At 34.9% G+C, this 23,496-nt stretch overlaps 1 protein-coding gene across 1 annotated transcript; it reads right to left on the bottom strand.

The window, feature by feature from the left end:
* Positions 1-2,056: 2,056 nt before the first annotated feature.
* LOC113288759 (B-box zinc finger protein 21-like) lies at positions 2,057-3,862 on the bottom strand. Its single transcript, XM_026537877.1, has 3 exons — positions 3,338-3,862; positions 2,764-3,249; positions 2,057-2,633 (listed from the first exon to the last, which is right to left on the bottom strand). The coding sequence occupies exons 1-3, from the start codon at positions 3,527-3,529 to the stop codon at positions 2,349-2,351; spliced, it is 963 nt and encodes a 320-aa protein (XP_026393662.1). The 5' UTR covers positions 3,530-3,862; the 3' UTR covers positions 2,057-2,348.
* Between the last annotated feature and the right edge of the window lie 19,634 nt (positions 3,863-23,496).

The following is a 23,496-nucleotide window of genomic DNA, read 5'->3' as shown; positions in this document are numbered from 1 at the left end:
CCCAAAACAAGAAATTATTCTGACATTAAAACAAAAACAAATTCAGATTTAGTTAAAAGCGAAAATTAAATTAGAAAAACTCTAACTTCAAAAATATAATTTTAATTCATAAAAATCTACTTTATCTTAAAACATACTTAACAGAACAAAGATTTGGGGAGAAACCCAATTAAGAACACCAAGAAATTGAAGCTTAATTATAAGAACATGCTATAGAAATCAAAAACTGAAAACTGAGTTACGAAATTTTTCGCCGATTTTATCGCCCCATTCACAGACTTTCTCTCTCCTTAAAGAGGTGAGTTCGATCGGCTGTCTTTGATTTTAATATACCGATAAAAAAAGAAAACATGTGGCAAGAAATCCTATTCCCTCCTCATAGGAATCCTAAACCCAAACAAAGGTATAAAATCATAATCTCGGGAATATGATTCCATACCCACCAAACAAATATGGCTGACACCTATCTTAAGGATAATCAAACTGACATTACTAGCTAAATTCATTCTCATCTTTTAAGATAACTAAGATAAAGCCCCGTACCAAGAATAATAACAATCCTTGTATATTTTTATTTGTTAATCAAAATTATGTATTTGGTCCATTTTATCATCCAGGTTCTGTGTCTTGTACTCCTTTGAAAGACATTAGTAAACTAAACTATTAATATTTATTGGGCTTAAAATTAGTTCAAACATAAGTTCACAATCTAAAAGAATAGTTGCGACGTTTTTTATGAACAACTAGAAACAAGCAACTTGACGGGGTGATCGAACAACATAGACATCGGGCTGCTATTGATTTTTATTTTATCTTCATTTTGATTTTTATTTACCTCATAATACAATATGCGTAGTGCATAAAATTATAACTCTAAGTTGATGAATTGCATCGAGGAAACCAGGAAGATCAATATTTTTTAAAAAAGATTATTTTTTCTTACGGTGAAAAAAAAATTATAAACAAAGATATTACTACGAGGAAGTAGGAGTTAGATATTTTCTTTAAACGTTTGCATTTTCAAAAAAGTTTTAATTTGAAAACCTAATTTAATTTAGGTTTGAACAGTCATATGTCTTCGCAATAGTCACCATTAATGCCTCTTCAAGGTGTCTGCTGGTGATGAAAGATCGTCTCAAGAAGATACAAATCCCTTGAAAGTAGTGGTGAGTATTTCTCTTGTAAATGCATCAAAACTTATTACTTTCTTCTCTTTTAATAACACTATCGGAAATCTTTTAAACAATTTATTCTGGATGGACAAGAGAATTACAATTCTTGAATTCTTTTACGCTCTCAAGACTTCATTGAATCTTAAAAGTTTTAACTTTTTAGACTGTTGGACTCGCCAATTATTTGGGAAGGATGGAAAAATCCTTAAAATCAGTGGTACACCATTGTTTATGTGTGTTTTCATTCTCAATTTAACCCAATTTTTCAGCAAATACCCATGCCCCAAGTTCGTAATCAAGGGACATCCATGTTGCCTAGCTTGGGAAACAGGCACCCTCCGTGTGCACTATGTGTCGGCTAACTGTTTAAGCAAAAGCGAATATCCCCATCCTTGGACCTTGAGACCCGAAAAGATGTTGATGGCAAAAAAATAATTGACTGTTACATAAAAGAGAACAAAAGAGAATTCGCTTTGTATTATGCCCATTACCTTTTAACCAATTTGGCCAACGAAATTGATAGCAACCCAAAATTTCCGGAAGCGTTCACATGTTCCGTATTCATTCTTGAAAAGGACCCATGAAGATTATTGCTAGTAGTAAGTACCATGAAAAATACATGGAGCTGCAAGCTTGGAATACAGCACAAGGGAAGGGATACAAAGAGCATATATACACAGCTTAATTACTCAAAAACTTGACCCCACGAATCTCATACCATAACACAAATCTGAATTGACGTTTCATAATAAATTTCATCTTTATCATCTTCTTCTTAATTGATTATTCTTAGTCTAGGACAGGTTTAATTGAGATTCAAAATTAGGGACTCTGTTTGAATTGCGCCATATTTCCAAATTTTGAAGCACTGCTGAAACGTTTGATGGAACAAAACTTATGTTTGATACATAATATATACAAAACCCAAACAAAACAAAAAAACAAATTGTTTACAACTCAAAAGAGATTAGATTTCATGATAACCTCAAAAAAAAGATGTAAACAAAAACAAATTCGAAGACTAAAAACAGATAATAACACAAAAGGAAAAATTAAAAAAAAAAAAACAAAAAAAGAGAAAAAAGTACAAGAAATTTGGTCAGGGCAGATCATTTCTTGATATATATGATCTGTTCTTCTTCTTGTTGTTGTTCTTCTTCTTGATATATATATATGTTACCAGTTATGTCTTGATCTCTTGTTAGATGGAGGACTAATTGAAGGAACTGTAAAACCATGGTCACTCCTTCCACGATTCACCTGCTTTGAGCTCATAATCGGGGTTTCCTTGACAAATTCCTTCAAATTTAATCCATTCTTTCGGCCATCGAAAGGATAAGTCGGATTTACTGGTGTTTCTGGTACCCAAAGTGACAAATCTTCAGAAACAACATAGCCTTGGCTGTTACTTTGATTATCGAAGTAATTTGCATCCAAATATGGGTGAAGATCTTCTTCATTCTGCAATAAAACCAAACAAAAGAGAAAAATATTAGCATAAATCATTGCAGATCATGAAAACGTTATATGGGTGGCGGTTTAATGAGAATAATTTGAATAAAGATGGTGGTGTTGTTGACAAAATGCAAACCTTACAAAAACCATTTCCATGGGTTGTTGTTGGAGAGGAATCGACAAGAAAATCTTCAACCTGCCAACCAGGTAATGTCTCCATCAAGTACTCCGATATACTGCTGGTTGATCCTCCGCTTGTTGGACCAGAATGATCACAATATTTTGATGGTAATACCGTTGATGGTAGTACCGTTGCAAAAGAATTAGTACTAGTATGAACGCTGGGGGTAGTTTTATTTTTGGATGCTATGATCATGTTTTTGATATTATTGGAGTCCGCGGAAGCAGCGAGATCACGGTCGATATTAGTTGCCGATGTAGAGGTGATAGTAGTACTGGTTGAACCGGAAGGGAAGACTTGTGAGGTAGAAGATAACTTGACGCCGGTGAGAAGGAATCTATTATGTTTTTTTGTTAATTCATTGGCCGTATGAATTGAATTATCACATTCTCGGCAAAGGATTGCTCGATCTTCCCGGCAGAATAAAAAAGCTCGCCGTTCCTGCAACAACACAGAAACCGTGAGTAACTCCATCGGTATGTAACGATTACAAGAAGATTAAGAAAACAGATCAACAAATTATACAGACCTGACATATGTCGCAACGAGGAATTTCACTGGAAGATGAAGAAGGATGGAGAAGAGAAAAACGGTGGTGTTTACTAGCAAGTTTGTTGGCATGGTGAACACGATGATCACAACCATTACAAAGAGCAGCTTCATCAGCCGAACAAAAAACCGCAGCTTCGTCTTTGTTACATACATCACACTGGATCTTCATTCTCTCTATGTTGTTTATTCTCTACAAAGTACAAATATATAACTAAGGCTTGGATCTTTGTACTTGGAGGATCCGAAATCTAATAAAGTAGGTATGAATATGATGCAGAAATGGTCAGAGTTTTTGATAGGGTGGTGGTTGTATATCTCTTGAGTTTAGTGTCAGCACGAGGGATGGTCTTCTTCTACAATCCTTCCTTGTTTGGCTAAAGACTATGAATATGATCCTGATCTGATTGATTGATTGATTTGAAGGAAGTGATAATTGAGAGAGGGGGGGAGAAAGAGGATTCAATTGACTCTCAAAATTAGTAAGGGACACAGCTCACTGGTACATGAACTTTTATATTGTAGGGAAGTGATTATCACTTTCCTTTGAGTGGGGCATCATAAATAAGGATTTTTAAAGGGTATGTTGTCGTATACTGGTTGGGTAATAATCTAGCAGCATCCTCTTCATCATCATAAATTAAACAAACAAAAAGAAAAAAAGATTTGGGAACGGAGAGTTCGAGATTTGGACTAGTATATGGAATGGGCGAAGGAAGTGTCAAGTGTGCGCAACTGTCAACTGACCTTGACCTTCTCTTTCTCTTTCTCTCGAGTCTTTCACTTTCTGAGTAAAAGACATACAGGGAGGGGGAGAGGGAGGATAATGGCCCAGCTATTCTATACTCCATAGAGCTCATAATATCATATGCTGTAAAAACGCAGCGCGTTTAAAGGATGGATGAGGTTTTTTCACTAGCTTTTTGTCTTTCTGCATGAGATTTTAAATGCATAACATAAATGAAGAAGCTAAAGACAAGGAAGAGAGGGGGTGGCACACTGAAGTCTCTATTGGAAGGTGGTTCCATAATAATGGAGAGTATGTGTGTGTCTCAGACTCAGCTCATGGGCTCCCTAAACCAGTTGCTATCATACAATTACAATTTCTCTCACTTCATTCACTCCTTTTAGAACTTTAATGGTTTGTTCAGTTGTTGTGATGTTGGGGAGAAAAATAGTGTAGCAATAGGTACCGGCTATGTACACGAAAAAACAAGAGGAGGGTCAAAAATCAACCCTAAATGTTAGAAAATGTTTGGCATCCAACTCAAAACCAATTGTCAATGAGTGGATTATAAACCGCAAGATCTTAGATTATCCAGATAATATGAGATTAATAATTTCAATGCGCCTTCTCATATGTAGTCTTATTGGGTCTAAATATGGCATCCTACTCAAAACCAATTGACAATGAGTGGATTAAAAACCGCAGGATCTTAGATTACCCAGATAATGTGGGATTAATAATCTCAATACGCTGCCTCACGTGTAGCCTCGTTGGGTCTAACACGTGGACAATAAATCGGGTGACGCGGAATAAAGGTGCGGTCAAATGACTCGATACAAATAACATGCTCTGATACCATGTTAGAATATGGGCATCCAACTCAAAACCAATTGGCGATGAGTGGAGAGGCCCAAAAGATTATAAACCGCGGAATCTTAGATTACCAAGACAATGTGGGACTAATAATCTCAACACTAAATTTGAAATATAAAGGGCATTTCGATTAATAGAAAATCTAGATCAGAAAGAAAAATTTACAAGTTCCTTTTCAAAACTGAAATGAGATTTGGGGAGAATTAGAATCATAATAGACTCACAACCAAATTCTGATTCTAATTTTTTTTTTTTTTTTGATCAAAAGAAAAACTTTGTTGAGAAAGAAAGGATGTACATAAAGATCTACCGGAGGTAGATTAAAAATATTTATTTTGAGTCATACTGAAATAGTTTTACTAACTAGAGAACTGTTAATATAATCAAAAGCGAACATTTTTGTTTTACTGACGTGAATATGTCACCACTATCTTATCACTTATAGGAGCCACTTACACCTGGAACAATAATAAGTTGTGGAGTATAAGAAGTAGAATTGACAGATTTCTAATCTCTTCTGAAAAGGAAAATATTCATTTTTTTATAACTCAAGGCCTTGTCTAGACCTTGCTCAGATTATTGCCCTCTTGCTTTGTTTTGTGAAAGTGTTGGTGGATCGAGACCTTTTCGCTTTGAGATATATTAGCTAACTTATCCTTTGTTTTATCTCTTATGCAATCGTGGTGGCATTCTTTTTCTTTCGGAGGTTGTGCTAGTTTTATAAGAAATTACAGGATTTAAAGGAAAACTTTATGTTATAAGGAAGAGTACTGTCAAGTAGGTAGACAACCCAAAGCTTTTGAAAAGACTTTTGTGAAATTTTATGCTAATAATGAACTTGTTGAAGCTCAACGGGACAATAAACTAAAAGCAAGACAATGATATCGCAATTTGATCATTCTTGAAGCTGAAAATAGAATGACTAAAGCTAAAGGTCGGAACATGCAAGGTATGGATAAAAACACAAAATCATTTCATAAAATAACTTCAGATAAGAGGAAAGGAAACATAAAGCTAATATTAATGTTAACGGGAAAATGAGAACGGATCAAGGTGAAATCAAAGCATGCATTGTTAAGTACTTCAAAAAAAATTATCGGGATCAAATTTATTTTAGTGAATGGATGATTTATCATTCAATTCTATTTCTTACAATATGCGTGAGCGGCTTGTGACAGAAAATTGATGAGTAGAAAATTTTAAATGTTATTTAAATGTCTTGGAAAAAATAAGGCCCATGACCCTGATGGATATCCAATTGAGTTTTATCAAAATACTTGGTATTATTAGAATTGATGTGCTTAATTTGTCGAAGAAATTATAAAAGAAGGGATTTTTAGACTGGAGACTCAAAAAGACTTGCATTAACAACTGAAGAAATCATAGACGTGAGAACCATAAGCTTCATTAATGGTGTTACAAAATTCTCTCTAAAGTTTTGGCAAAAAGGTTTAAACTTTCTTTGCCTTATGTTATTTCTCGCAACAGTCAACCATTATCAAGCAATGACAGATACTTAATGGGGTTCCTATTGTCAATGAGTTGATTAACTCAAAAAATAATGGTTTACTTTGCAAAATTTATTTTGATAAGGCTTTTGACCATGTTAATTGGATTTTTCTTAATAAGGCATTGCAGAAACTGAGCAATGGATTAAGACGGAGAAGATGGATACAATGCATTGTTGAACATGTCAAATTTTCGGTTCTCATCAATGATCCATCAGAAGGTTATTTTAACAGCAACAAAGGCATCATACAAGATGATCCTTTGTCACCTTTCTTATTCTTAATTGTAGGCGAGGCTTTAACTGTAATGATGAAGGAAGCTTAAGTTGATGGTTTCATAAATGGTTTTAAGGTTTCAAATTCTTGTATTAAGGTTAGTCATCTGCAATTTTCAAGTGACATCTTAATTTTTGATGGATGTATGTGTTGATCAAGTTAAGTTTCTCTGAATCCTTCTCTTGTGTTTTTAGTTACTTATTGGCCTTAGGATAAATTTTTCCAAAAGCTATATATATGTAGTATGATATGATGCAACCATGAATGAATTTACTTCTCTTATGTAATGCTACAAAACTCTTCCTACCACTTACTTGGAGCTTCCTTTGCGTGACAAGTATAAATGTATCCACAAATGGGATAAAAATCATAGATAGATTCTATTTAAAACTGCATGCTAGAAAAAACCACTTTTTAATATAGCATGTAAAGTTGTTCTAATAACAATGTCATTTCTAGCTTACCAATTTATTTTATGTATTTGTCACAAATGAGATAAAAACCATAGATAGATTATATTCAAAACTAGCATGTTATAAAAAACCACTTTTTAATAGAGCAGGTAAAGTTGTTCTAATTAACAATGTCCTTTCTAGCTTACCAATTTATTTTATGTATTTGTCTGAAATGCTAAAACCTATTGAACTTAAGCTGGAGAGATTAATGAGAAATTTCTTATCGATTGATTACAGAAAAAAGCAATAGAACAATTCATTTACTGAAGTAGGATTTGATTGTAAAAGGAAAATAAATGGAAGTCTAGGTATGAGGAAGTTAAAAGTTATGAATAATACACTTCTAGCTGAATGGTTATAAAGGTTTGCCAATGAGGCTTAAGCTGAAGAGACATGTATAATCAAACAAAAAACATAGTGTCGGTGAGGTTGATTGACTTTTAAATCAACCAAAAGGTGCATATGGTTCCTCCATAAACTTAGCCAGAGTCATCTGATTATAAAGAAAAATACTGCTAAGACGTTCCTCATGAATACAATAAGAGACTCTCCCATTGGGATGCCAAAACCCATAAATAAAACTGGTTTTTTTCCCATTACCAACACAAAATCCCATAAACTGACGAGCGAACCTCCTACAATCCAGAAGTCTTCTCCAACTCCAAGAATAATCTTGAGCGGTAACAACGAACCGAATATTTTTATCTTTTATAAGATTTGAATGAATCCAAGTAGTCCATATATACGGTATCTTTGTCAGAATTAATATCCCAAATGTGTCTCAATTTAGCAGCAATATTTGTAACTTCTAGATTCTTGACTCCAAGTCCACCAACCTTCACAAAGGTACAAATTTGAATCCAACTAATAGGGTTGTGTTTCCTTCCTAAGTCAGATCCAGATCAAAGAATTTTTTTGAAGATAATACTTAGCTCCTTAATCACCCTCTTAGGAAGGAAAAAACATGAGAACCAAAAGTGAACCATCCCACTAAGAACATGTTTAGTTAGCATCAATCTCCCTTCAAAAACGAAATGTTTTTCCTTCCAAGACTTCACCTTTTAAGTAACTTATCAATGAGAGGTTAAACAATCAATATACGAAAATCGAGTGGAAATCATAGGAACCCCCTTCACGGATAAACTCCTTGAGAACAATTCAAACAATCAATAATAGTGGTGATAGTAATCTCATCGACAACAGAAGAAAGGATGTGAGTTTTCTTACAATTAATCATAGGACCAGAAAATTTACTAAATTCCCCCAACACCTTAACCAGGATCTGAGCAGCCTTCACATTGTCTTTAAAGAAAACTGACATGTCATCCGCAAAATACACATATATATATATATATAAGCTAAATAATCTTACACTTAGGATGCAATCCATATGATCTAGAAGAGACTTGTTGCTTCAGTAAAGCACTAAACATTTCTGTAACCATAAGACCAAGCATTATGGTGTCCCTTTTCCCTTCCCTATCCCTCATATGTAAGGAAAAATCCAAAAACCCAACTAATATAGTTTTCCATATCCCTACATGTGTAGGGATATCCCTTCCTTTCCCTACAAGGAGTATCACATCTGATCCTCCTAGTAGGAAAGGGAAATCACACGGCTACTCAGTTGCCGCATGAATTTACACTTTACGGTTACTCAGTAGCCGTAGTATTTTACACGACAACTGAGTAGCCGTTTCCGGTTTTTAAAGTTTTACCTTAAAACTTTCTTTTTTCATTCTTTTTTCTTTTATTAAAAAACTCTTTTTTTACCTATTATATCTCCTTTTTACCTATTATATATCTTTTTTATGGTAAAATATCTTTTTTTACCTAGACAAATATAATTTCATTGGAAAAAAGAAATCGGAAGAAAGAAATATGGCTACTGAGTAGCGGTATGACACTATTCATATGGTTACTCAGTAGTCGTATCGTGTAGGGAAAGAAAAGAAGGGTACCATAATGAGACTGCCTTCCTTATGCTATCCCTTTCTTTTATTTGAAGGATAGGAAAGAAATGCCCTGCACCATAGTGCTTGGCCTAACAAATAGATACAACGATATTGGATATCCTTGTTTTACGCCCCTTTTAACCGCAAAGAAACCAAAAAAAGATCCATTCACCGTCACTGAAGAATCCAGAAGAAAAGAAGTTCACGTACACATAAATATACCACCACTATCTTACATTTAGAACCATCACCGATGCAAACTAGTGGATCGACTACAATCTTTCTTTTTCCTAACAAATTTCAATTTGCGCTCTATAATCAACATAACGAAGTGTTCTCTTTTTCTTTTTTTGGTATGGGGAAGCTCCCTTTCTGTACTGTGATGGGGAATTTAACCCCACAAAATTGGGGTATGCAAAAACCTAAAATGCGAATCTAATACCTAAAATGAGTTATTTGTCCAAATATTTTTAGAACATGGTTCAAATGGACGAGTAAAAATTAGTATGGGTGAAATGGACACCAAAAAAATAGCAAGGATGAAACTGGATTCATCCTGACTTTAACTTAAAAAATAGCAAGGATGAAACTGGATGCATCCTGATGTAAATTAAAAATAAGAAAAAGTATTTGAAAATGGGTAGGATGAAACTGTTTACATACTGACTATTTTTTTCATTTTTTTTCATTTAAACACTATCAAAATCTAAGTGTTCTTTTTACCCCGAAATTATTGATTTTGGTCTTTTTAACCAATTTTGTGAATCTAATACACATGGTGTGAGGATGATGAACACTGATAGACATAAGTAAAAAATGTAAAATAAGCAGGGTTGAGGGCATGCGACCTGGTAAGCGGTAAGAATAAACTGCCACTAGCACATTTAGGGTCACGGGTCCTACTGCACTCACTTTCCACCTCCTCTTTGAGGTTTTATATGTCCAAATTGTCTTGTCCTATTAATCTCCATTCTCTAACATGATCCCCACATATTTACTGTTCCTTTTGTACAACCATTGATATAATATCAGACTCCTATTATTGTTTGTTCGTTTTGATACTCCAAACAAAGTTGTGTTTTTAAGCTGTGATGAATACAGCTTTCCTTAAACGTCAAGGCTCTTATTAATTTTATAAAGTCGATTTACAAGATATCAACAAAGATCAAGAAAACTTCTTATGGGAGGGCTGCATGTTGAATTGCATTAGAGCATATCCTACATGAAGTCTCCAAATGGAGACTAACTCTTTCATACGAAAGAGTACTCGCTCATATGAACGAGTGAAGTTACTATGGACAAATACAAAAAAAAGACACTACATCGGAGACAGTCTCTCGTTTAATTAAAAATAATTGGATTTTGGACCAGACGGGGACTGTCCACCGTTAAAAAAAAAGCGAAAAAGAAAAGGTTTTAACGTGGAACTGTCCCCCGTTTTGCACTAAAAGTTTCTTTTTTCTGACGGGGAATAGTCCCCCGTTTAGTGTGAAACTCCCAATTTCTCGTTCGTCTAAACGAGTGCGTGGAAGAATTTAGGGGAAAAGTGGGATGAAACATACCCATAAAAGAGGCTAATTTGCTCAAATTGGTAGTGCACTCTTTCATTTGAAAAAATTACACTACCCATAACCCTTTCTCTTACAACGTATTCATTTGTTTTACTACCCGGACATTGTACCTGAATGCTTGTGGACTGATGGAATTGGGAGAATTCCCGTACTAAATGCTTCAGGACCGACAGAATTCGGACAATTCCGATACAGATAATTGACATCAGTGTAATATTCCGATATTGATAAGGATGAATGTCATCATGTATCATAGAGCAGAGAGTTTAGGGGGACTTTTAGAGGTATAATAAACATAAACTTGGTTAAAAAGACCAAAATCAAGAATTTCTGGGTGAAAAAGATTTGTACATTTTGATACTGTTTAAATGGACAAAAATTAAAAAGATACTGTTCAAATGGACAAAAATATAAAAATAGCCAGGATGTAACCAGTTTCATCCTTTTCATTTTCAAATATTTTTTTCTTATTTTTAATTTACATCAGGATGTATCCAGTTTCATCCTTGCTGTTTTTTAAGTTTAAGTCGCGATGAATCCAGTTTCATCCTGCTAATTTTTTTTTGTCCATTTCATCCATAATAATTTTTACTCGTCCATTTGAACCATGTTTTAAATTTTTTTGGACAAATGACCCATTTTCCGTATAATAAAGGTTTTACTTTTTCGTTTTCCTTCGGCATTTGTTTAGTCTGATAATATATCTGGGGGTTTTTCATTCTCAATGTCGACCAGCCCAACTTGCACTAAAGAGATAGTGATCAGCCAACCACACTACTACATTTGTATACAATATTTTAATTTCAACAACTAACTGATCATCAGCAAAATGACCCACTAACCAAATGGCTGATGTGAAGAAAGTGCTAGACGTTAGGTACTGATTGGTATATATTTCTAAGAAAGTTAAATGGTCCAGAGATTTTTCATTAAAAGAAAATAATAATGGTCCAAAGAAGGTTTTAGAATCCATAATTTCGTGGTCCCAGTGAACAAAGTGAACTAGAATTTAGCAAAATTGTCGAAGATCTGCTGAACATTATACTTTCATCAAGTGGATTATCAATCATCAACCTAAAAAAGCTGTATTAACAGCTACGCTATTTAAAATGATAATTTAGCTCTCTCGTCTTTACAAAACCAGGTAGGGAGCACCATTCAACGTATCTGGACGTCAGAAGCAGAAATGGATGAACAATGTTTTACTTCACATAATTTTTTTATTTTTAGGAATAATATCGCCAAACTGGCTTATTATTTTTTGTTATTTGTTAGTGCACATTGGAATACTCTATAAGTCTTTTTCTTTTACTTAGTAACAACACGAGGGAATACGATTAAAAGGTCCACATTCCCGGCCGAACTAGCAACCAAGTACAAAATTTAAAAGAGATTTCAAGAGCGATTTTGCTTTCGCAGAGCAAATTCACTAGGGTGCAGTTTTTTTTTCATTTCCAACCTACAGTGAAAAGTGTAAAGGTCAAACTGGATCGGAAAATGCTCAGTACATTCGATCGATCGACTCAAATTGAGATGGACGACTCTACCTTAGGCGCTCGGGAAAGTTCAGGAGCAGACTCAGCTCAGGTTGGGACGATGATCATTTCTCGATGAGATGATTGGCTGACTCTGAGCCGATAACGACTAGTTCATCAAATTGCTATAATCTTATCATCTATAAATTTAACTGTTTTCACTTCCAAAACTATATGTTTTCCGCCCTTTACAACGGGGTCGGTCCTGGTGGGAAAGTAGGACAAGACCCATTTCGGGGCATCAAGCATTTGGGGGCAACACATTCATGTAATGCGACACTAATATACACATATTATGTAGTGGTATTCTGAAACATCCTATAAACCGCTTATTTCCATCGATTTTTTTTGTAACTATCGTTGAGTGCGTGGCCCAATATAGAAATATAACGTCTACCCGTTATCAACTTCAGATCTTAATTATCATTTCCATATTTATGAAAAACAGAAAACCTTGGTTTTGGTCTCCGTCAGTTTATCCCTCTCTACTTTATTCTGTCTTTCAAAGTAGGAAGAAAATACTCTCAAGTTCGCTTAATGTAGGTTGACAATAATTCTTTATTCAATTCAATTGTTATGGAGGAACATTCAACAAAATTATAATAGGGCAACATTTTTCGCATTCGCTTTGGGGCAAAAAAAATTCAGGACCGACACTCTTTACACGCATAATTTTCGAGCAATAAATCAACTGTATATTAATTCCGTGAAGTATATTGTAGGTGAAGATTTATCTCTTTGTAGAAACTTTTAGTATGTTATCCGGATAAGAGTATGGAACGACAACATAATGGTTTAGTGAATGTGAGTTATAAGAGGATTTATGAAAACTTTTATGCTGAAACTGATAAGCCGAATAACCATAATGTAACGGGGTTGTTCTGTCGATCTGAAGTTATAAGAAAACAAGTTGTAAATTTTAGTTGGGGTTGTTAGTTGATATCCACAACGGGATTAAATCAATGTTGAAGTTATATTGCGAGCTCGAGAAAAATGGCTAAGATGGAAAGGAGAAAACTTTTCGTACAAAGCTTATCACGCAATCCTTAAGGAGCTTCTGGTAACATTTAAAAAGTACACATACTACTCGAGCAAGCCGTTATTTAATTTTAATTAAATTTAATATTACTTTAGATAGAATAGTTCTATTTTAGTGTAGCTATTTACATAAATAGACTTAATCTCAATTTCAATTACAAATATTAAATTAAACTACATACTAATAATTATGTATCTCCCTCTAGTTTCTGTCATACATGCCCCCGCATTCTACTCTTAAACTCTTGATATGATCTTGCATTTTGAGATCTTTCACCTTTATTTCCATAGTACTAATTGAATCCTTGATCATCAGAGCCTTAGCAGCCAAATAATTTTTTATAATCTTAATAACCATGAGGATTTTGTTGATGGCTTGACAATATGGAGATAATTCTTGCACCGGACAATAGGCTTCTCTTTGTGACTGCCACTGTATCCTGGAATGCTGCAATTTTAGTATGGATTGAAAAATTAGGACTAAAGCTCATGATTCTTCCATTTCGGGTATCTCTTGTTGGTATAGACACTCAGTTTTCATATCTCTTAACTCCATTTAATTCAACCATTTTTACCAATTATTCATGCCTGGACGATGTTCTTGTATATGAATTAGGGCAGTCGAGACCCTATGAGATAATTTGAAGTGTCTAACGCTCTCTAGTACGAGAATTTTTTTTCGTCTCCCACCTCAATTCTGGCAAATCAGACCCAACCGATGAAGAAGAAGGTCTGGATGGCCCTCTTGAAGCGACAAAGAAGAAAATCTCTTGCTGAAGGATAAGTGGTGATTGAATCGACGATGGAGGACGTGTCAGACAAGGTATTTTCGGTAATGCAGTACCTATTACGGAAAAATCCACCCTATAGATGTGTAAAGCTTCCCGACAGTTTATTGACTTTATAACTGATTCAAACCATTAATTTGTTGTATTGGACTTCATTATAAGGGGTGAATAAGGTCACATACCTTTTCCAACCTTTTTTTTTTTTTGTGTATTATAATCCAAAGACGGTGGCTAGATTTTTTTGGCTTTGTAACTGCACCGACTAGCTGTCCAGCACATCTTTTCCCAAAATAATAAATATCGAGGTCTCTGACGGCTAACACATTATGCACGAGAACCACATAATCAACTCCTCTCGCTACCATCACTATACCAGCTAGTCCAGGATTATCATTTGCATAACACAGGTCGCTGGAGTAAATTAGTATTCATATCTTAAGTAGGGTTGTCAATGGGTACCCAAATACCCGGACCCGGTCCGGAGCCGGGTAAATTGGGTCCGGGTCCCAAAACTGGACCCATTAGTGAATTCAGATCCATACCGGGTAGACCCGTTAAGACCCGATAATAAACGGTTCCAACCGGGTCCTACCCGTCGGGTACCCGCGCGTATTCGGATCTTGTAAATCTTAGTTGTCTGAGGGTTAATTTCGTCATGTGAAGGGTCATATATATAATCTTATTCTCACCATACGAACATAACCTAATAACCTTACCGCATCTCACTCCTCTGCTTTCGTCTTCTCTTCTGAGATCGAGTCAAATTTATTGTTTTCGTTCTCACCACTCAAAACTTCCATCTTCTCATGTGTTACAAAGTCACGTTTAACGATGGGTTGTAACTAAAAGTTTGAATTCAAATTTGTTATATTTTGTAAGTTGTTTGTAATTCGTAATGGTGTACTGTAAGTTTTTTCTTTGTTATAGATATAATTGTCTTTATTTCTTAATCACTCAAAGGTATTTTCTGATTGATAACGATAAAATTATTGTTTAGTTTTTGAAATAGTTTGGGACTATTTACTTATTGATTGATTATCTTCTGCTCATTCTCAATCCTTAGTCCATTTTAGCTGATGGATAAATCTTGATGTCGATGTTCATTGATGAAGATGGTTCTAATTTCTGGTCACGGATGATGGGGGTGGTTGTTTATGGAGAACTGGCAAAGATTTAATTGATTATTTAGTAACTGGTGTACTTAAGCTATCTCTTAAGTCTTAATTAAACATTTGAACAATTAAGATCTGTATTTCCTTCACAGACGACCACCGAACATTTCTATGATGATCCGAAAATATCCGTTTAGTACCCGAAACCATTAGGTACCCGGTTGTTTTATCGGTTCCGGTTCTGGGCTTACTAATTTAGGAACCGGACCCGGAACCGTTAAAACCCGGAACCGAAAAAAATAACCGGGTCTGGTTCTAGATAGTATGGTACCCGGCAGGACCCGGACCCATCGACAGCCCTAATCTTAAGGGTTAGTTTTACTTGCAAAAATTCTGTTTAACTAAGGATCAGTTTTCATATCTTAAGGAGGACCTTCAATGCTTGATGAACTTAATGATGCAACATCAAGCCATCTCAAAGAACCTCAATCATAAGTGCAAAAATCTTTATATCTTGTGACGTATCTATCCATCCTATTTGAGCACCAGTATTTGAGATGGGAAAAATACATAAAGATAAATCTTGACACCGCTTCTGAGTCGTATGTTTTTGAGTCAGGAAAATTATTATGTAATGTATCATATAAAAATGTCTTTTAACTACTCATGATGAGATTACATTTTCTTAACAAGTTGATAATATGGGATGATTTGTTTTAAATTATTTACACTGCGATCTGTTACCAGGTTCGGTCGTATACACTGTTGTTAGACTGACTGGTATATTTGGATATGCCAAGAAACATGCCAGAAAGTGATAATGTTTTTAAAGTTGATCTTTATTGTAAAGGTTTTGCTCTGCATCTTCCTGTGTCTATCTTTATGGTATAGTATTAGTCAAACAGAGTATGGGAAAGGCACAGTAGATAGATTTGCTCAAATCTCTTGGGAGTTAAAAACAAATGTTGATAGATGGATGCACCTTTTAGGAAAGAGGAGGGGTCGGCCTAGGTAGGAGAAGAAGACAAAATAGCACTTTTTTCTCATTCAAGATATATATGAGTGATGCTAAGAATCTTAATAATCACTTTAAGAAAAGGTAGGAAGATAAAAAAGGAAAGGAAGTCCTGTCGGCATCGCATGTAGTGTAGGAAATCAAAGGGATAAGAAAGGAATATCATTCTATACACTGTTTATAATATCAGCAGTAGTAGTTGGAGAGATCAGGAAGGGGGAATTGGTACTTGTAATGTGGACCTGATTTCTGGATCAAAAGGGTTATGGTGAGCCTTCACAAAGCTACAAAACAGCATGTGTTTTCTGAAGATACAAGCTAGCTACTTGCCCTGAGGAACAGCCAAAATATATATATATATATGCAAAAGAATAAAGATATCAATTATTGATCGTTTTAGTTTGCTATGTGCATTGTTGCCAGCCAGCGAGCGACGGTTTCTTAGTTCTTTCTTTCCTGGCCTCTTGGGTTCTCCTGCATAGGTTACTGAGTCGCTTGCGACTTGGGAGATCTCTCAAAAGCTACTTTGTAACTTTGCCCTTTTTTAAGAAACGAAGGACAGAAAGACTCGATTATATGGTAGTTAGACTACCCATGCAAAAGTATATATATGGTCGGGGCTGACCCAAAAGTGAAAATTCAATGACTTGTAAATATGGAATTACTTTAGAGTAAGCTAGGATCGAAATGAGTTAGTAATGGGATAAAGTAGTGCTTCCGCGGTTGTGGCGAAGCAGTGTTTTAACACAGTACGACAGACAGTCAACGGTTTGGCGAAATAAATCGCTCAAACGACATGTAGTTTGCTGAAAGCTCGATTATCTTTGCAGGGAAAATACTAAAGCACTTAAGCAAGTGTCGAGATCCCTTAACAAAAATTTTTGACAAAACATTTAATAAAATTTCTTAATCGTGAGATCCCATATATCCAACGGATTATACTTTGGACAATTTAGCAATTAAGTATGTGTTTGTTGTAAGTAAGGATAGGCTTTTGTTTTCCGTAAAAGAGGCAAGCCTCATAAGATATATTGATAATATTGATTTAGGAAATCGAAAACCTTACATAAATCTTTCAAGATCGTACAAAAGTCATATCTTCACTAATTCTTGCCTATCAAATCTATCCTTTTATACTTAAGAACAATTTCAGAGGACCTTCTTCTCTCTCGCAGTGGAGAGGACCAAACATTTAGCGCCAAAGATTTTGGAAACAAAACCAATATATGTCAATCACAAGGCGGTGACCGGATCAAATCCAACCCAATGTTCATCAGAGCATGTAAAAAACATGCACCTGAGTTTTAAATGTTTAGATTGCATAATACAATCAAGGTAGTAGTGACCCAACTAATAGTAAAAGTAGCCAAAACGTAACCAAAATGTCTCAAATGGTAACCAAAGTGTCTCAAGTAACATGGTAATCTAAATCGGTCTTTAAGAGTCTATATTGGAACAGATCGGGCTGACTCGGCTTTGGGGATGTTGAACTTGATGATCTTGAACTTGATGATGTCTTTGTTTTCGATATCGAACCTAAAACAACTGAATCAAAAACTAAAGTGGAAAGACTAACCTAATAATATTAGGTACTAAAACAGGATACCATACAATCAAATCGACACCACAATTACAAGATTGTTGTACTGAATATAAGTCGGCGGAAAACAACGAACTCGCCGACAGATACGTCGGAACTCATGTACCTGCTGAAGAGATTCATCACAAAACTTGAAAGTTATGTCAAACAGATCTGGACTCAAACATAAGCAACCCATTACAAAGCAGATCAAAAGATCCAAATGAGAAAACACATCAAACGATATAATCATGAAATTAATCTTAATAGCCGGATAAAAACATCCATAACAGTTGATCGGACATGATCTACTAAAAGATATCCAAGATGTTGTTGTTGCTCCAATTTGTTTGTTAAACAGTGCTGAGAGTAGTGTTATTCCTTGATCCCTTTTCTTTATTAGATTAGAAACCACACTTACACTGAACTATCAAGTGTTTAATAATGTTTTTTGTAGAATCGAGTTCATTCTTAAATATGAACACACAACAAAAAATTCATTAATATGAACAAACATAGTTCATTCTTAAAAAACAAAGTTCATTCGTCAAAATGATACCCAGTCAAATTTCATAATTATGAACAAAAATCAGAGTTCATTCTTTCAATTGAACACCCAGTCAAAGTTCATTGTTATGAACAAAAATCAAAGTTTATTCGTCAAAATGAACACCCAATCAAGTTCAATATTATGAACAAAAATCAGAGTTCATTCTTTCAAAAGAACACCCAATCAAATCTCATTATTAAATCAGAGTTCGTTTTTTCAAATGAACACCCGACAAAAGTTCATTATTATAAACAAAAATCAGAGTTCATTAGTCAAAATGAACACCCAATAAAAGTTCATTATTATAAACAAAAATCAGAGTTCATTCATCAAAATGAACACCTATCAAAAACAACCTAATTCAAACCTAGAACAAAGTTCATTCTTTAACATGAACATGCACAAAAAAACAGAGTTCATTCTTTCGAATGAACACCTAATAATTCAAGATCTAAAACAAAGTTCATTCTTTAACATGAACACACAACCAAAATCCATAAAAATTGAAAGTTCATTTGAATTCGAAAAACAAATATCAGAAAAACATAAATTTTCATCTTCTTCATCGTCTTCATCATCTTCAACAACAACAACAAAAGAAAAGAAAAACAGAAAATCTTCACCATCTTCAACCAAAACAACAACAATGGCAACAAAAAAACGTAAAAATCTTCATCCTCCTCCTCCTCATCGTCGTCGTCTTCATCATCATCACCTTCAACATCATCTTCATAAGAAAAAAAAAAGGAAAAAGAAGAAGAAACAGAGAGAAATAGATCTTGAAAAAAAAAAAGGAAAACAAATTCTAAAATGATTCTCTTCTCTCTTAATAATTGAGTATATATATGGTCCACCAAAAGGGTATTTCTGCCACTACCAAATGACAATTACATCATTCATGATGTCATCCCGCGTGGGTATTGTCCATCCTAGGACAAAACAATAATTTCTAGGACCAAACAGTAATATATATTTTAGAAAATGACCAAACAGACAGTTGAATGAGTCAACTGGACCAAATGAACTCTAATATATTATTCTTAGGACAAAATAGTATTTCATACTTTTCTATATATAATAATTTCTTTAGATGAAAGCGCAGACTCCATTTCAGCAAATTGACATTGCATCAACAAAAGGTCTTCCTTTCTTGAACAAAATATTAACCTAAAAATCCTTGAGAAAAATATCCTAGCTAAATTGGGGCCTAGGCCAGTTATTTAGGGCCTATCAAATTTCTCTCCCAACTCTACCAAATGGCTATGGGGTGCCAAACTTAACAAAAAATCTAACTTACCCCCAAATTAATTCCTAAAACTAATCCATATAGATACTAATCTTTACCATTTTCAGTAAAATATGAAAACATAAAACACCTAAATCAAAAAAACTTTCTATTTTCATCTTAATCTTTCCAAATTCTTAAAACCCTAAACAAATTTTTTTTTGATCCTCTTTTCCAACGATCTGCGATCCAACCAAGAAAAAGATAAATCTCCATCAACCTGTTCGAGTATTCATATTTCATCGTTGATTTATATGTTTAAATCTTCGATTTTGAAAATCAAAATCTATGATCTACCACCAGAATCGATTTATGTTGACATATCGTATAAACCGATTCTGGGTTTTGTTCTTCATCCATGAAGAGCATGCAGAGTAATCGGTTTATATGATGATTAACATCGACCGATTCTGGGTGGATAATCGGAATATGAAAAGACATCACTAGAATCGGTTTATAAGTGCATCAGTATATATCGATTCTGGGTACTAAATTCTTTTGAACTCTAGGTTTCCACAATCGGATTTTATTTGCTAGTTAATGTACTGATTGTGTAATTGTCTCTTCAGATTCCATTTCATAATCGGTTTTTATATATGTATCTCATAAACCGATTCTCGATGTTTGAAATTCCTGTGTTTTTTTTTGTTGAGAATCGGATTACATATGTTTAAATATGTACCGATTGTGAACTAGACTTTTGTCTTTTTTGTAGATATGGACTTCGAATACCTAGCATTTTACTCTTGCGAGCTCACCCAGGAGGATATTCATAGGGTTCCACAACCCGTGCCACACAGAATGTGACGGACCGAATAATTACGCCTAGCGCGCCTGGGCGCACATGCCATAACTCCCCCGGTGCGCCATGATGATGCTACAGTCCGGGCCTTAAAGATAGGCAAATGCACGTTCATTTTCCCTTGCAAGCATGCTCGTGAAGGGTAACTTAGGTTCCACACTGTTCCAACTTATCACTGAACAAGGGTATAAAGCTTTGCCTCAACGTAGGAAATTCATCATTGAATTTCCTATCTAGCTGAGTAATCGTCATACTGTCGAGTCTTGTCCAGGCTTATGGCATGCCTTGGGCTTACGCATAGGCCATTGTCGGCCTAACACCACCCTTTAACTTGGGCATTGCTGAAAGCACGCACTTATCTTTCTCGTGCCAAGGGTGCATCAATAAAGGTCATGCCGTACTTTCCTTAGGTTTATGCAAGCTCCACTAACTTGCATATGAATGTATATTACTTTCGAGGCCATGCCCAATGTGTTATTGGTACATGCCTAAGTCAAATGACTTGATAGGAAGTATGAGAATCCAAGGAATAGAATGCAACTACCTTATCAATTTTGGCCACAATCATCTCTTGCATCGAGCTACCGAGCCAGATGACATGAGAGGCCAATGTGCCGCAATCATCTTTCAAATAGATGATATGACCGACAAAGTGCTAGACCGGAAATGATGCAACTCAATATGGCTTCCTACGTACCCTTCCCCTCTCTAAAAGGATCAAGCACAGACCGTAGTTCATCCTCGAAGGGACCGCAACTTAATCCAAACTCGTTTGCAAGCCTGTGGCCTAGCAATAATGGTAATGGCCTGGTCCGTAAAGGTCGTTTCGTCAAAATGCATAATGATTATGCATTAAAGGTTCCGCGCCCTGGTATAATGATGTTGTTAGAGCATTGCTTGGTCTAACTCGCAAGCGTTGCTATCTCAAGCTCGTTTGTCAAGTTTAGTTGATCAAAACTATAAGTCTTGATTTCTAGTCTACATAAATCTATGTCTCAGATTATGATAGAATGTGTAGTTGAGCTTTATACTTCACGCTGTTCATCGATTAAAGATGAAGATCTACTGAGGAGAGCTTGGGGGAACTCCATCAACAAAAGGTATGTGGAGACTAAAACTTATCCATCACTCAGAAGTCTATTCTATTCTATCTCCTAATGAGACTAAGTCGTATAGTTATATAGACTTTTATATTATACACATTTGATATTTCGAGCCGAGTTTATCTCGCTTATCTAATTCTCTAAATATGTGTTGGAAGATTTTTGCTTTAGTTACGTTCATCATTATTCTTAACGAGTTTAGTTGGAAACAATTTATTTGTTAGAAACTAAATAATAAGTCAAAATATGATCATCTGGAAATTTCCTTAAAACATCTTACATAATTTATGTGAGACAATCATTTGATGTCGACTTGGAAAGTTTCGTATTGATCATTCGATCACTTGAAAATTACTTATAAGCTAATGGTTTGTGTGAGACAGCCGTTGCCGTCTTCTAAGAATGTTTCAATGATTGAAATGGGAGTTTACAACAAAAACCTTTGTCTGGATACAACACAATATGCGTACCTAGTATGCAAACTGTTTTGGTACGATTCAGGTCTGAGAACCTTGTTTGCATACCTAGTATGTGAACGGTTTTAACTGTAAAGTCCGGGAACCAAGTACCAGTTTGCAAATGGTTGGACAAGACCAAAATCCGGAACCTATAGTTTGCGTACCAGTTTGCAAACTTAGTGGTTAAAGTTCTGAAATCAGCTAATTATGTTTTCATACTCATGAACAAATACATTTATGAATTAAGGAATGCAACCTTTGCAAACCATGGCTTAATGTTCATGAATTGATTCTTATATAAGTACTTTGTACAATTACGAATCAATCAGATTTTGCTTCAATTGCTTCATATATATTTCTATAGTGAACAATTGAACAACTCTATTAGAAACACAGTTAGATTCTTTTGATTATCTTCATGATTGATTGATCATCATATTTTATCTATAAGTGTTAGACGAATGTGGTTAAGACAAAAGTGTTCATATGGCTAACTTCGGTTAACTGTTATTGAGCCAAATCAATATACACATTTAGGTACGGTGACCCATATCTAAATGAAGGTAGATTTCATTTGTGTGTAACAAGATAAGACCATTTATTGGTGGAGATATATTTCTTTGGTTTTGACCAAACTTAGATTGAATCTTAAATCAGGATTTCATCTAACGGTGAATATTGAATGCTTTGTTACTAAGATATCTTAGATTTGATTGAAAGCAAACCCTGATTGGAAAGACTATATAAGGGAGAACTCTATCAACTGGAAAACCAAATCCCGTAACTTTCCTGTGTCCTAGTTGCAACTAGCGTCGATTTTACTTTAACCTAGGTTTTTTCCAAAACCATTATAGGTTAACGACTTGAATACCTCATTTGGGATTCCTGAATCCATATCCAACTATTTTCTCTGTAGTTGCGTATTCTGATCTTACTTATTCTATCGTATTGAGTACTATCTTCTCTAATATTTTCTCGAGATTTATCTCCGATAGTTAATATATAAAAAGTAATCACAAAGCTCTTCGTCTCATTCTTTGTGATTCCACAATAACTTCGTCTACTACCATATAGTTAAGCTATTGTGAGGTAATTGATATTTCTATGTTGTTCTTCGGGAATATAAGATCGGATTATCAGTTGGTTCCTGTTCACCTTGATTTATCAAAAGAAGGAAACAAAAATTCATAGGTACTTCTGTGGGAGACAGATTTATCTATCAGAATAAACCTATATGTGGGAGACAAATTTGTTTATAAGTATTCGACTTTGGATCGTAGAAACTCTTAGTTGTGGATGAGATCAGCTAAGGGAATCAAGTGTGCAGAATCCGACATGTTTCTAGAGGCGTAAGGAACGTGACTGTACCTTAATCAGTGTGAGACTTGGTTAGGGATCAACTACATTCCAGTTCGAAGTTAACTTGTAGTAGGCTAGTGTCTGTAGCGGCTTAATACAGTGTGGTGTTCAAATCTGGACTAGGTCCCGAGATTTTTCTGCATTTGCGGT

The sequence above is a fragment of the Papaver somniferum genome, chromosome 6, assembly GCF_003573695.1.
Source record: "Papaver somniferum cultivar HN1 chromosome 6, ASM357369v1, whole genome shotgun sequence".
Taxonomy (NCBI): domain Eukaryota; kingdom Viridiplantae; phylum Streptophyta; class Magnoliopsida; order Ranunculales; family Papaveraceae; genus Papaver; species Papaver somniferum.
Note: the sequence above shows the minus strand (reverse complement) of the source record. Positions and strands in the feature narration are given on the sequence as shown.

Excerpts from the sequence above, each read along its gene's own strand:
- LOC113288759 (XM_026537877.1), bottom strand. The coding sequence starts at position 3,529 with ATGAAGATCCAGTGTGATGTATGTAACAAAGACGAAGCTGCGGTTTTT. Across the intron at positions 3,250-3,337 it reads CTCGTTGCGACATATGTCAG|GAACGGCGAGCTTTTTTATT; the intron begins GTCTGTATAATT and ends GTGTTGTTGCAG. Across the intron at positions 2,634-2,763 it reads ATGGAAATGGTTTTTGTAAG|AATGAAGAAGATCTTCACCC; the intron begins GTTTGCATTTTG and ends GTTTTATTGCAG.